The following is a 13,225-nucleotide window of genomic DNA, read 5'->3' as shown; positions in this document are numbered from 1 at the left end:
TCAGTCTCTGCCGTGTCCCTGGCTGGGCTCAGACTCTGCCGTGTCCCTGGCTGAGCTCAGTCTCTGCCGTGTCCCTTCCTGAGCTCAGTCCCTGCCGTGTCCCTGGCTGAGCTCAGGCCCTGCAGTGTCCCTGGCTGAGCTCAGTCTCTGCCGTGTCCCTGGCTGAGCTCAGTCTCTGCCGTGTCTCTGGCTGAGCTCAGTCTCTGCCATGTCCCTCACTGGGCTCAGGCCCTGCCGTGTCCCTCTCTGAGCTCAGTCTCTGCCATGTCCCTCACTGGGCTCAGGCCCTGCCGTGTCCCTGGCTGAGCTCAGTCTCTGCCGTGTCCCTCACTGAGCTCAGTCTCTGCCGTGTCCCTGGCTGAGCTCAGTCTCTGCCGTGTCCCTGGCTGAGCTCAGTCTCTGCCGTGTCCCTGGCTGGGCTCAGTCTCTGCCGTGTCCCTCACTGAGCTCAGTCTCTGCCGTGTCTCTCACTGAGCTCAGTCTCTGCCGTGTCTCTCACTGAGCTCAGTCTCTGCCGTGTCCCTCACTGAGCTCAGTCTCTGCCGTGTCTCTCACTGAGCTCAGTCTCTGCCGTGTCCCTCACTGAGCTCAATCTCTGCCGTGTCCCTGGCTGAGCTCAGTCTCTGCTGTGTCCCTGGCTGGGCTCAGTCTCTGCCGTGTCCCTGGCTGAGCTCAGTCTCTGCCGTGTCCCTCTCTGAGCTCAGTCTCTGCCGTGTCCCTCACTGAGCTCAGTCTCTGCCGTGTCTCTCACTGAGCTCAGTCTCTGCCGTGTCCCTGGCTGAGCTCAGTCTCTGCCGTGTCCCTGGCTGAGCTCAGTCTCTGCCGTGTCCCTGGCTGAGCTCAGTCTCTGCTGTGTCCCTGGCTGAGCTCAGTCTCTGCCGTGTCCCTCACTGAGCTCAGTCTCTGCCATGTCCCTCGCTGAGCTCAGCCCCTGCCGTGTCCCTCTCTGAGCTCAGTCTCTGCCGTGTCCCTCTCTGAGCTCAGTCTCTGCCGTTTCCCTCTCTGAGCTCAGTCTCTGCCGTGTCCCTGGCTGAGCTCAGTCTCTCCCTTTGTGCTCCGGGGCTGTTCCTGGGGCCAGCTCAGCCCAGGCAGGGCCCTCAGCGGCCTTGCAGAGCAGAAGGGAATTGTTGAGGTGCTTGAGCAGGTCTAGAGGAGGCAACAGGGCTGGGAACACAAACCCTGTGAGGATCCTTTGAAGGAGCTGGGGCTGTTTACCCTGGAGAAAAGGAGATTCAGAGGTGCCCTCAATGCTCTGTACAACCCCTGAAGGGAGGCTGCAGACAGCTGGGGTCAGTCTCTCCCACCAGGCAGCACTGACAGAACCAGAGGACACAGCCTCCAGCTACCTCAGGGGAGGGCTAGTGCTGGGAAGGGTGAAAGTTTGACAGGAAAGTCTCACAGATGTGTGTGTGCTTGGCAGAAAGATTTTTAAATGTAGAATCTGAAGAAGGAATAGAGTTGGAAGCAAGTTTTGATGTAGAAGAGAAGAATTGCTGAACCAGTCTGGCTGGGTAACCAAGGAGGCAAAGGGTGTGTGAGTTAGAAGGGGTTTTATGGCTTAGAGCAAAGGATAAACCCACCCCAAACAGGAAAATGTTTTTACCAAGCAGGAAGATAGCACAGGCAAACAAGGCAGCAAATGTGGTAAGGAGAAAAAAGGTCTCAGAATTTTCTCCTGCAAGAAAACTGAAAATCAACTTCTGGCTTAAACTGTGATGTACTGACTGTGAGTGACTGGAGAGCAGTGCCATGAATATGGTAATGAGAGCAGTTATGATGGGCTATAGACAACAGTCAAGGCATAGATTGGTTCTGCTGTATTGAGAGGCTCAGCAAAGAAAAGTCTATAATGCAATGGAACCAAAACCAAAGGGTCTGCAGGCCTGCCTGCAGCTGGAGCTGACAGCTGTGGGCACAGCTCTGTCACCCACCACCCTGGATGGCTGTGACATCTTGGATACAATAAACTGCATTTTACATAACTAAACTGCATTTTGCATGCAATAAACTGCATTTTGCTTAACTAAACTGCATTTTGCTTAACTAAACTGCGTTTTGTACACAACAAACTGCATTTTGTATACAATAAACTGCATTTTGTGTACAATAAACTGTATTTTAGAGAGGTGCCTAGAGTCCCACATCCCTTATTCAGGCTCTTACGGTATAGGTTGGACATTAGGAAGACATTTTTCACCAAAAGAATAACAAAGGGGAATGCTCTTCCCAGGGAGGTGGTGGAATCACCATCCCTGGATGTGTTTAAAACAGACTGGACATGGCACTGGGTGCTGCGCTCTGGTTGAGGTGTTGGGGCACAGGTTGGACTGGGTGGTCTTGGAGGTCCCTTCCAACCCCATCATTCTGTGATTCTGTTTTCCCTTTGTTTTCCAGTTCACCTTGTGGATATCTGGAACATGATTGAAGCCTTCCGAGACAACGGCCTTAACACGTTGGAGCACAGCACGGAGATCAACGTGTCCCGCCTGGAAACCATCATCTCCTCCATCTACTACCAGCTCAACAAGCGCCTGCCCTCCAGCCACCAGATCAGCGTGGAGCAGAGCATCAGCCTGCTGCTCAACTTCATCCTGGCAGCCTATGACAGGCCAGTGAGCCCCTGTGTGCCAGCCCTGCCTGCCTGGGCACTGCCAGTGAGCCCCTGTGTGCCAGCCCTGCCCTCCTGGGCACTGCCAGGGCTGCCTATGACAGGCCAGTGAGCCCCTGTGTGCCAGCCCTGCCCTCCTGGGCACTGCCAGGGCTGCCTATGACAGGCCAGTGAGCCCCTGTGTGCCAGCCCTGCCCACCTGGGCACTGCCAGTGAGCCCCTGTGTGCCAGCCCTGCCCACCTGGGCACTGCCAGTGAGCCCCTGTGTGCCAGCCCTGCCTGCCTGGGCACTGCCAGTGAGCCCCTGTGTGCCAGCCCTGCCCTCCTGAGCAGTGCCAGTGAGCCCTGAACAGTGCCAGTGAGCCCCTGTGTGCCAGTCCTGCCTGCCTGAGCACGGCCAGGGCTGCCTGAGCAGTGCCAGTGTGCCCTGAACAGTGCCAGTGTGCTCAGGAGTGTGCCCTGGGCATCAGCCTGCTGCTCAACTTCATCCTGGCGGCGTATGACAGGCCAGTGAGCCCCTGTGTGCCAGCCCTGCCTGGGCACTGCCAGTGAGCCCCTGTGTGCCATCCCTGCCCTCCTGGTCACAGCCAGTGTGCCCCTGTGTGCCAGCCCTGCCCGCCTGGGCACGGCCAGTGAGCCCCTGTGTGCCAGCCCTGCCTGCCTGGGCAGTGCCAGTGTGCCCCTGTGTGCCAGCCCTGCTTGAGCAGTGCCAGTGTGCCCCTGTGTGCCAGCCCTGCCCTCCTGGGCATTGCCAGTGTGCCCCTGTGTGCCAGCCCTGCCTGCCTGGGCAGTGCCAGTGTGCCCCTGTGTGCCAGCCCTGCTTGAGCAGTGCCAGTGAGCCCCTGTGTGCCAGCCCTGCCCTCCTGGGCATTGCCAGTGTGCCCCTGTGTGCCAGCCCTGCCTGCCTGGGCACTGCCAGTGTGCCCAGGAGTGTGCCCTGAGCATCAGCCTGCTGCTCAACTTCATCCTGGCGGCGTATGACAGGCCAGTGAGCCCCTGTGTGCCAGCCCTGCCCTCCTGAGCAGTGCCAGTGTGCCCCTGTGTGCCAGCCCTGCCCTCCTGAGCAGTGTCAGTGAGCCCCTGTGCCAGCCCTGCCCTCCTGGGCACTGCCAGGGCTGCCTGAGCAGTGCCAGTGTGCCCTGAGCAGTGCCAGTGAGCCCCTGTGTGCCAGCCCTGCCCTCCTGGGCACTGCCAGCCCTGCCTGAGCAGTGCCAGTGTGCCCTGAGCAGTGCCAGTGAGCCCCTGTGTGCCAGCCCTGCCCTCCTGGGCACTGCAGGGCTGCCCTCTGAGGGGAGACAGGCGCTGCTGGGAGCCCTGGGCTGAGCTGAGCCCGGGCTCAGACTCTGCTGGGAGCCCTGTGCTGAGCTGGGCCTGGGCTCAGACTCTGCTGGGAGCCCTGTGCTGAGCTGGGCCTGGGCTCAGACTCTGCTGGGAGCCCTGTGCTGAGCTGGGCCTGGGCTCAGACTCTGCTGGGAGCCCTGTGCTGAGCTGGGCTGGGCCTGGGTCTGGGCTCAGGTTTTGCTGGGAGCCCTGTGCTGAGCTGAGCTGAGCTGTGCTGAGCTGAGTTGAGCTGGGCCTGGGCCTGGGCTCAGACTCTGCTGGGAGCCCTGTGCTGAGCTGGGCTGAGCTGAACTGAGCTGAGCTGTGCTGAGCTGGGCCTGGGCTCAGACTGTGCTGGGAGCCCTGGGCTGAGCTGAGCTGAGCCTGGGCTCAGACTGTGCTGGGAGCCCTGGGCTGAGCTGAGCTGAGCTGAGCCTGGGCTCAGACTCTGCTGGGAGCCCTGGGCTGAGCTGAGCTGAGCTGAGCTGAGCCTGGGCTCAGACTCTGCTGGGAGCCCTGGGCTGAGCTGGGCCTAGGCCTGGGCTCAGACTCTGCTGGAGCCTCCTGGGTGCTTAGCAGTGCTTGGAAAGCAAATGTGTTTTGGTGAACCTTTCTCAAAAAGGCCCTTTTTGCACTCAGTCTCGGCAGTTTGCAGCCCCCTCTGGCGTGCTGTGCCCCCACAAAGCTGACTCTCCTTTCTCAGGTTCTGTCCAGGCTTCTCCTCGTGCCCAGTTCTGTGTTCCTCTCTCAGCCTCTCCCTGCAGGCTCTGCTCTGCTCCTCCTGACCAGCTGTGCCCCTCTGTCCCTGAGCAGCAGCTGCAGCTCCTTCGCTCTGCCCGGCATTTCTGACTTTTGTCTTTGTCCAAATCAGCTTTTTATTTCAGTGGGATCTGCTCTGCCTTCTGCCTCTGCCCCACAGAGGGGATTTACCCAGGGCAGTGAAATCCCCAGGGCAGTGCCCAGCCCCGAGGGTGCCACATGTTTATTCCGTTTGTGATGCCCAGATGTTGATCCTGTCCTTGTTGGACAGCTTCTTGCTGCCACCAAACAGAATCTGGCGTGCCCCTGAGGGAGTCCAGCCTTGAGCACAATCCCTGCCTCGCTGAGGACAAATAAAACCAGCCCAGAGCTCAGAGCAGCCTCTGTGCTGGCAGAGTTTCTGTTCAGGCCTGCTTTGGAGTTGGTTAGGACAAGTTTTAAAGCTTGGCCGGGGGTCTGGTTACTGTCAGAGAGCTTGCAGTAAAAAATGCAGGATTTAAACCCAGGAATGGTCACGTTTGGAGGAGCTGCCTCGGAGGATGGAGGGTTTAGTTAGGGCTGGGGTTTTGTGCCCCACTTTCCCCCAGCCCTGAGAGCTCTGCCTTGTGTGGGGCAGGAGCTGGATCCCAGTGTGGGGCAGGAGCTGGATCCCAGTGTGGGGCAGCAGCTGGATCCCAGTGTGGGGCAGCAGCAGCAGCTGGATCCCAGTGTGGGGCAGGAGCAGGGGCTGGATCCCAGTGTGGGGCAGGAGCAGGGGCTGGATCCCAGTGTGGGGCAGGAGCAGCAGCTGGATCCCAGTGTGGGGCAGGAGCTGGATCCCAGTGTGGGGCAGGAGCTGGATCCCAGTGTGGGGCAGGAGCTCCTCTGTGCCTCGCTGTGCCTGGGCAGGGCTGGGGCAGAGCAGAGCAGGGATGGGGCAGAGCAGGGCAGTGTGGGGCAGAGCAGAGCAGTGTGGGGCAGAGCAGTGTGGGGCAGAGCAGTGTGGGCCAGAGCAGTGTGGGGCAGGGCAGTGTGGGGCAGAGCAGGGCAGTGTGGGGCAGGGCAGTGTGGGGCAGAGCAGTGTGGGGCAGAGCAGTGTGGGCCAGAGCAGTGTGGGGCAGGGCAGTGTGGGGCAGAGCAGGGCAGTGTGGGGCAGAGCAGGGCAGGGCCGAGGCTCTCTCCCTGCTGGAACGCTCCGAGCCACAGAGCGCTCACGGACGGTGCTGCTCACGGAGCGCTCACGGACGGTGCTGCTCACAGAGCGCTCACGGAGCGTGCTGCTGGCACCCTCAGAACCTTCCCCATTCCCCTTGGCAGGCACAACCCCAGAATCCTGGAGGGGTTGGGGTGGGAAGGGACCCCAAATCCCACCCAGTGCCACCCCTGCCATGGCAGGGACACCTTCCCCTGTCCCAGGCTGCTCCAGCCCCAGTGTCCAGCCTGGCCCTGGGCATTGCCAGGGATCCAGGGGCAGCCCCAGCTGCTCTGGGCAGTGCCCAGGGTGCCCTTCCCAGGAATTCTGCCTGGCTGGGTGCCCTGAGGGGGAATTGGGGCCCTGGCACAGCTGGGGTGCTGCAGTGGGCCCTGTTAGAGAGTGAGAGGAGAGGGGGCTGAGGGAGGGGTGAATTTCCAGGAGAGCTTTGCCCTGGGCTGATCCCCCAGCATGGGCAGCAGGGGAGGGGGGATCCTGCCCCTGTGCCCAGGTGAGAGCCACCTGCCCTGGGGATTCCAACAGCACAAGGACCTGGATCTGCTGGAGAGAGCCCAGAGGAGGCCCCAGAGCTGCTCCAGGGCTGGAGCCAGGCTGGGAGAGCTGGGGGTGCTCACCTGGAGAGGAGAAGGATCCAGGGAGAGCTCAGAGCCCCTGGCAGGGCCTGAAGGGGCTCCAGGAGAGCTGGAGAGGGACTGGGGACAAGGATGGAAGGACAGACCCAGGGAATGGCTCCCAGTGCCAGAGGGCAGGGCTGGATGGGATCTTGGGAATTGGGAATTGCTCCCTGTGAGGGTGGGCAGCCCTGGCACAGGGTGCCCTCCCTGGATCCCTGGCAGTGCCCAGGGCCAGGCTGGACACTGGCACACCCTGGCACAGTGGCAGTGTCAGGGGGCACTGGGTGGGCTCTGAGCTCCCTTCCCACCCAGACCTTTTTGGGTCCTGCTCCTCCAGGCCTTTGCCCAAAGCCCCTCTCAGCTCTCTCAGACTCCCTTCAGGGCATTTCTGCTTTTCCAGCTCTCCCCAAACTCATCCTGTGCTTTCCCCATCTCTGTGTTTTCCATGCCAGTCCAAATTCCCTGGCCAGCACATTTGTTACAGTTATTTGAAATGCTGGGAGTTGCTGGAGGGGGTGGCTGCTGATGGTCCCGTGATTTCTGGGGCTCGGGGTGGTTGTGGCTGTTGTTCCCATGATTTCTGGGATTTTGGGGTGGCTGTTGTTGTTCTTATGATTTCAGGGATTCTGGGGTGGTTGTTATTGTTATTACCATTATTTCTGGGGTGGTTGCTGTTCTTGTTCCCATGCTTTCTGGAATTCTGGGGTGGCTGTTCTTGTTCCCATGATTTCTGGGCTCTGGGTGGTTGCTGTTGTTATTCCCATGATTTCTGGGGTGATTGTTATTGTTGTCCCCACACTTTCTGGGCCCGGGGTGGCTGTTATTGTTATGCCCATGGTTTCTGGGCTCGGGGTGGCTGTGGCTGTTGTTCCCATGATTTCTGGGGTGGTTGTTATTGTTGTCCCCATGATTTCTGGGGTGGCTGTGGCTGTTATTCCCACACTTTCTGGGCTCGGGGTGGCTGTTGTTGTTATCCCCATGATTTCTGGGGTGGTTGTGGCTGTTATTCCCACACTTTCTGGGCTCTGGGTGGTTGTTATTGTTGTCCCCACACTTTCTGGGCTCGGGGTGGCTGTGTCCATTCCTGGGCAGCTCTCACAGGTGCCTTTCCCTGCAGTGAGGGCCATGGGAAGCTGACAGTGTTCTCAGTGAAAGCCATGCTGGCCACCATGTGCGGGGGGAAGATCCTGGACAAGCTGAGATGTGAGTACTCCCAGGGAGTCCCACCCTTCATGGACTCCTTCCTTTCCCGTGTTTCTTGTGTGGAGGGTTTTATTTTGCTGATTTTGTCATCTCTACACTGAGCTGGGGCTGTGCAGAATTCCAGAGTGGTTAAGGTGGGACAGTCCCCCCCAGCCCGTGGAGTCCAAGCTGTGCCAGTCCCCACCTTGTCCCCAGAGCACTGGGTGCCACCTCCAGCCCTCCTGGGTCAGCTCCAGGGATGTTTGTTCCCTGTTCCAGTTCCTGGTTATCCCAAGGCAGGACTGAGGAGCCTTCCCAAGCCCCTTCCTTCACCTTCAGCTCTTGGGCACTTCTTTAGATGGAGACCTTGAGGGCTGATTTTCCCATGGGAATGTCCCAGTTGTCACCATTCCCTGCTTTGAGGATGCTGGAGGCTCCTGTGAATCTCCTGCTTCCCCTGAGGCTCTCTGCACCCTCTCCCTGTGTAATCCCAGCTGCTGAGGTGGAATCCCAGGATGGTTTGGGTTGGAAGGGAGCTGGCACACCTCCCCCTGTCCCAGGCTGCCCCCAGCCCTGGCCCTGAGCCCTGCTGACCCCCAGGATCTGCTCCTTTCCCCACTGAGCAGGTTCCCACCTGTGCCCAGCACCTGTGGGTGCTGGAAGGGACCCACGACCCAAACCCCAAATCCTGCTGGGCGAGCACACAGAGCAGGATTCCTCCAGCTGGAGAGAAAACTGGGGGTGGGAGAGTTCTGGGAAATCCTGAGCGAGATGGGGAACTGCAAAGAGCTGCTCCTTCCCAGGTCCTGCTGCTCCTTCTCTTCCAGCTGCTCCTTCCCAGTTCGTGCTGCTCCTTCCCAGTTCCTGCTGCTCCTTCCCAGTTCCTGCTGCTCCTTCCCAGTTCCAGCTGCTCCTTCCCAGTTCCTGCTGCTCCTTCCCAGTTCCTGCTGCTCCTTCTCTTCCAGCTGCTCCTTCCCCCTTCCAGCTGCTCCTTCTATTCCAGCTGCTCCTTCTCTTCCAGCTGCTCCTTCCCCTTCCAGCTTCTCCTTCCCCCTTCCAGCTGCTCCTTCCCCTTCCAGCTGCTCCTTCCCCCTTCCAGCTGCTCCTTCCCCTTCCAGCTGCTCCTTCCCCTTCCAGCTGCTCCTTCCCCTTCCAGCTGCTCCTTCCAGCTGCTCCTTCCCCTTCCAGCTGCTCCTTCTCCTTCCAGCTGCTCCTTCTCTTCCAGCTGCTCCTTCTGTTCCAGCTGTTCCTTCCCCTTCCAGCTGTTCCTTCCCCTTCCAGCTGTTCCTTCCCCCTTCCAGCTGTTCCTTCCCCCTTCCAGCTGCTCCTTCCCTTCCAGCTGTTCCTTCCTTTCCAGCTGTTCCTTCCTTTCCAGCTGTTCCTTTCCCTTCCTGGTGCTCCTTCCGTCTGCTCCTTCTCTTCCAGCTGCTCCTTCCAGCTGCTCCTTCCAGCTGTTCCTTCCCCTTCCACCTGCTCCTTCCCCTTCCAGCTGCTCCTTCCCTTCCAGCTGTTCCCCTTCCAGCTGCTCCTTCCTCCTTCCTGCTGCTCCTTCCCTTCCAGCTGTTCCTTTCCAGCTGCTCCTTCTCTTCCAGCTGCTCCTTCCATCTGCTCCTTCCAGCTGCTCCTTCTCCTTCCAGCTGCTCCTTCTCCTTCCAGTTGCTCCTTCTCTTCCAGCTGTTCCTTTCCCTTCCAGCTGCTCCTTCCAGCTGCTCCTTCCCCTTCCAGCTGCTCCTTCCAGCTGCTCCTTCCCTTCCTGCTGCTCCTTCCCCTTCCTGCTGCTCCTTCCCCTTCCAGCTGCTCCTTCCCCTTCCAGCTGCTCCTTTCCTGCAGGACAGGATCCCCTGGGTTCCTGCAGGAGCCCTGCACTGAGCAGTGACAGCTGGAGGAGCAGAGAGCAGCTCTGCTTTCACCTCCCGGAGCTGTGGTGGGTGTTGAACCCCTGAGCTGCTCCTGGAGGCTCCTGCAGTGCAGACAGGCCCAGCAGAGGCTGTGAGTGCTGTCACGACCCGTCCTTATTGATAATTTTGTGATGATTCCTTTTCAAAGGATTCCTCAGTACAAAATACCAACAAGGCAAATGGGGTTTGCAGTGACAATCAAAACAGTGTACTTTATTGAATGATTACAGCAAAATGCGTGTGAGGGAAAAGAGGGAAAGCGGGGAGAGCATCTGGAAAAGTAGGGGGGTAAAGAGAAGAGAGGAGGCTATAGCTACCGCCCGTGGGAGCGACGGGGTCCTTCGGGGTCCAGCCGAGGTTCCGTCAGTCCAGGAGTCGTGCCAAGTGCGGGGAAGATCTTCAAATTGGACTGGCTAACCTGGGGGTTTTTATCCTGTGGAGGATTGTGAAAGAGGGGGGGAAATAATGCAATAGTTTCAGATCAGCTGTGGACAGAAGCCATTGTCTTCTTGGTCCAATAGTCCCAATAATCACTGCCCACAAGCAAACATCACAGTCTGTACCCGCAAGCAAACATCACAGTCTGTTCTGTTCCCCCCGCCAGTTCCCCCCAGGTTTCAGTCCCAATCCTTGGGGAGAAAAGGAGTTTTCTTTATGTGAGGGTTTCATGTCTCAGTCCTTGGGAAGAAAAGGAGTTTTCTGTATGTGAGGGTTTCACATCTCAATTCTTGGGAAGGAGTTTTCTTTATGTGCGGGTTTCATGTCTCAGTCCTTGGGAAGGAGATTTCTGTATGTGAGGGTTTCATGTCTCAATTCTTGGGAAGGAGTTTTCTGTCTGTGAGGGTTTCAGTCTCAATCCTTGGGAAGAAAAGGAGTTTTCTGTATGTGAGGGTTTCATGTCTCAGTCCTTGGAGAAGAGGCTTCTCCCATCCCAGTCAGTCAGTCACAGTGGTTGCAGAACAGATGAAGGGTCTTGTGTGGGGACCACCTAAAGGTTATTCCAGAAGAGAGTCCATCCAAGCTGAGAGGCAGGGAAATTCCAAGGCTTGCTGTTGCAGAACGGGTCAAGGTGCTCCTTTGCACAATTACTTGGCAGGCTGGGAGTTACATCTCGGCCTTGTAAGCTTGGCAGACTTTCATCAAACCCGGATATCAAACAGGATCTTTTGGTGGTCTCAGTTTCTGACCTTTTTTCATGATGAAAATCATGAGACAAATGAGAGAAGTTCTGGACAGACTCTCACAGGTGCCCCGGGCCCTCGGAGGGAAGGTTCCTGCCCAGCCACGTGCCCTGGGGAGGAGCAGCCTCCTGACCTCCCTGTGCTGCTCTGCATTTCTGAGCATTATGATCCTGCTGCTTGGCTTTCCCCCTCTCTTTCCTGCTGGTTTTCTCAGCTTTTACAGAGGCAGGGCAGCTGAGAGGGGTTGTAAAAGATTTCATCCTGTTGTCAGTTTCGGTGATAGTGAGGCCCCAGGGATGTGAAACTCAGTGCCATTCCAGCAGAAGCCAGCCCGTTTCTTGGTTACAATACCTCAGAAATGTTCTTTAGCTTCTGCCACACAGTGCTGCTGTCACTTCCAGCCCCTCCACATTGCCCTGCTGCAATGCATTTCTCACAGCTCTAATTCTATAAAATATCTCTTGTTTTGTTCTTTACAAATCCATTTCCCACATCCCTCCCTGGTCACTGACCCACTCCACCCCCAAAACCTCCTGCCCAGAGGGATCCCAGCCTCCCTTCCCTGAGCAGGCAGATCCTGGGAGTTGTGTTCTGATGTGTCCTCACCCCATGGTGGGGACAGGACAGCGTCCCCAGAGTGTCCCCGTGGCCCAGAGGGGCTGGGGCAGCCTCAGTGGGGCCCTTCCCTGGCTCTGGAATTCCCTGGGATGTGCTCTCCTTGCAGAGCAGCTCCTTGTGGGGCCGTGCAGGGATCCCTGAGGCTGGGAAATCCCTCCCAGCTGTGCCCAGCTGTGCCCTCCTTGTCCCCAGAGCCCCGGGTGCCACGTCCAGCCCTTCCTGGGGCACCCCCAAACCTCCAGAGCACCCTTTCCATGGGGAAATTCCTCCTGGTGCCCAGCCTCAGGCTGTTCCCTCTCATCCTGTCACCAGCTGCCCTTTGAAAGGATGTCCTACTTTTTATTTATTTATTTTTATTTATTACATCCATTTTTTTATTTATTACATCCATTTTTAGCATTTCCAGTTTCACTGCCAATTCCCCACGTGGAAGTTTCCCACTTTGACAATAAACCCACTTTTTTTACAAACACTGGTGAGGTTTGGGGGGTTTTAATTTCCCCCTGGCACAGCCTGGGCTGTCCTCTCTCAATTTCAGATTTCCATACCTTGAGTTTCTCTCTCTTTAGGATCACTTCGCTCCTGCTGCCTGCCCAGCTCAGACAAACGTCCTGAGCACACCTGGGAGGTTTCAGCCCATTTTAGACACAATTCTGTCCTGTCCCTGTGGTGTCCCACCCTTCCACCCTGCCAGGTTCATTGCACACCTTCAGCTCCTCTGCAGGAGGATTCTGCTCCGGAATGGATTGGGATTCTGGAATTTTGGCTCTCTAATTTTAGTTGTTCCTGTTGTTTTCATTTTGTGTGCATTTTCATCCTGAATTCTTTCCCCACATTCAGTTTCCAGGTTAAGTCTATTTTTTCTGGCTGGCTTATTTTTCTAAAATACGCAAATCCACTATTTAAAATATTTTTTCTTTTTCCCCCCATTTCTCCCAATGTGTTATAAACTAAAACATTATTCAAACATTATTCAGTTCAAGCTGCTCCCTTCAGTCAGTGATGCAAATTCCAGGTAGCTTTATCCCTCTCACCTAAGGCACTGCAGGCTTCTTCCTGAGCTCATTCTTTCAGGAAATTGGGATAACTCCTCCAGTTTACTGCCAATGTGCCTTTCTGAAAGTGTCTTTTTTCCTGAAGCTGGTTTTGATCACTGGAATGAGGGATATTTTCTGCCAGCAAGAGCTTTTTGATGTTTAATTACTGATGGTGCCCGAAATAGCAGCAGGGAGGGCTCAGTGCCACCGGGGAGATCTGGGATCTGTCACATCCCGGGGATTTCTGGGTCGTGTTTCCAGTGGTGAATCCCCCCTCTGGAGCACCCCAGGCTCTGGGTGTGTGAGGGATCTCTGCAGGGAGGTTCTGGATCCCAGGACAGTTCTGTTTGCTCCTTGACACCGCTGTTCTGTCACGCTCTCTGCATCCTGCCCCTGGGGCTGGCCTCTGCTGGGGTCTGGAGCAGAGGATGGGGCTCTGGGAGGGGAGCAGGGACCCCCAGGGAGGGGCAGGGGCAGGGAGGGGGCACCTGCAGCACCCCCCTCCTCTGCTCCCATCCTTACAAACACCAGGGCACACCTGCTCAGCCCCTTTTTGCTCCCAGGAGCAGATTTATCCCAACAGAGCTGCTTGAAAAGGGTGAACTGCTCTCATCACAAACGTTCTCAGAGTCCCAGAAGGGTTTGGGCTGGAAGGGACCTTAAATGCCACCCCCTTAAATGCCACCCCATTAATGCCACCCCATTAATGCCACCCCATTAAATGCCATCCAGAGCCACCCCATTAAATCCCCCCCAGTGCCACCCCTGCCATGGCAGGGACACTCCCACTGTCCAAGCCCCATCCAGCCTGGCCCT

The 13,225-nt window shown here is 57.4% G+C and overlaps 1 protein-coding gene across 1 annotated transcript in view; it reads left to right on the top strand.

Annotated features, from left to right (window-relative positions):
• The window catches only part of DTNB (dystrobrevin beta), a 173,493-nt gene that overhangs the window by 27,299 nt on the left and 132,969 nt on the right, over positions 1-13,225 (top strand). Inside the window, exons 5-6 of the mRNA XM_084201896.1 lie at positions 2,395-2,608; positions 7,611-7,696. Coding sequence (XP_084058022.1) covers positions 2,395-2,608; positions 7,611-7,696 — 300 coding nt within the window. The remainder of the gene's footprint in view (positions 1-2,394; positions 2,609-7,610; positions 7,697-13,225) is intronic.

The sequence above is a fragment of the Fringilla coelebs genome (genome assembly GCF_963513975.1).
Source record: "Fringilla coelebs genome assembly, chromosome: 3".
NCBI lineage: Eukaryota > Metazoa > Chordata > Aves > Passeriformes > Fringillidae > Fringilla > Fringilla coelebs.
This window is presented reverse-complemented; position numbering and strand designations above follow the sequence as displayed.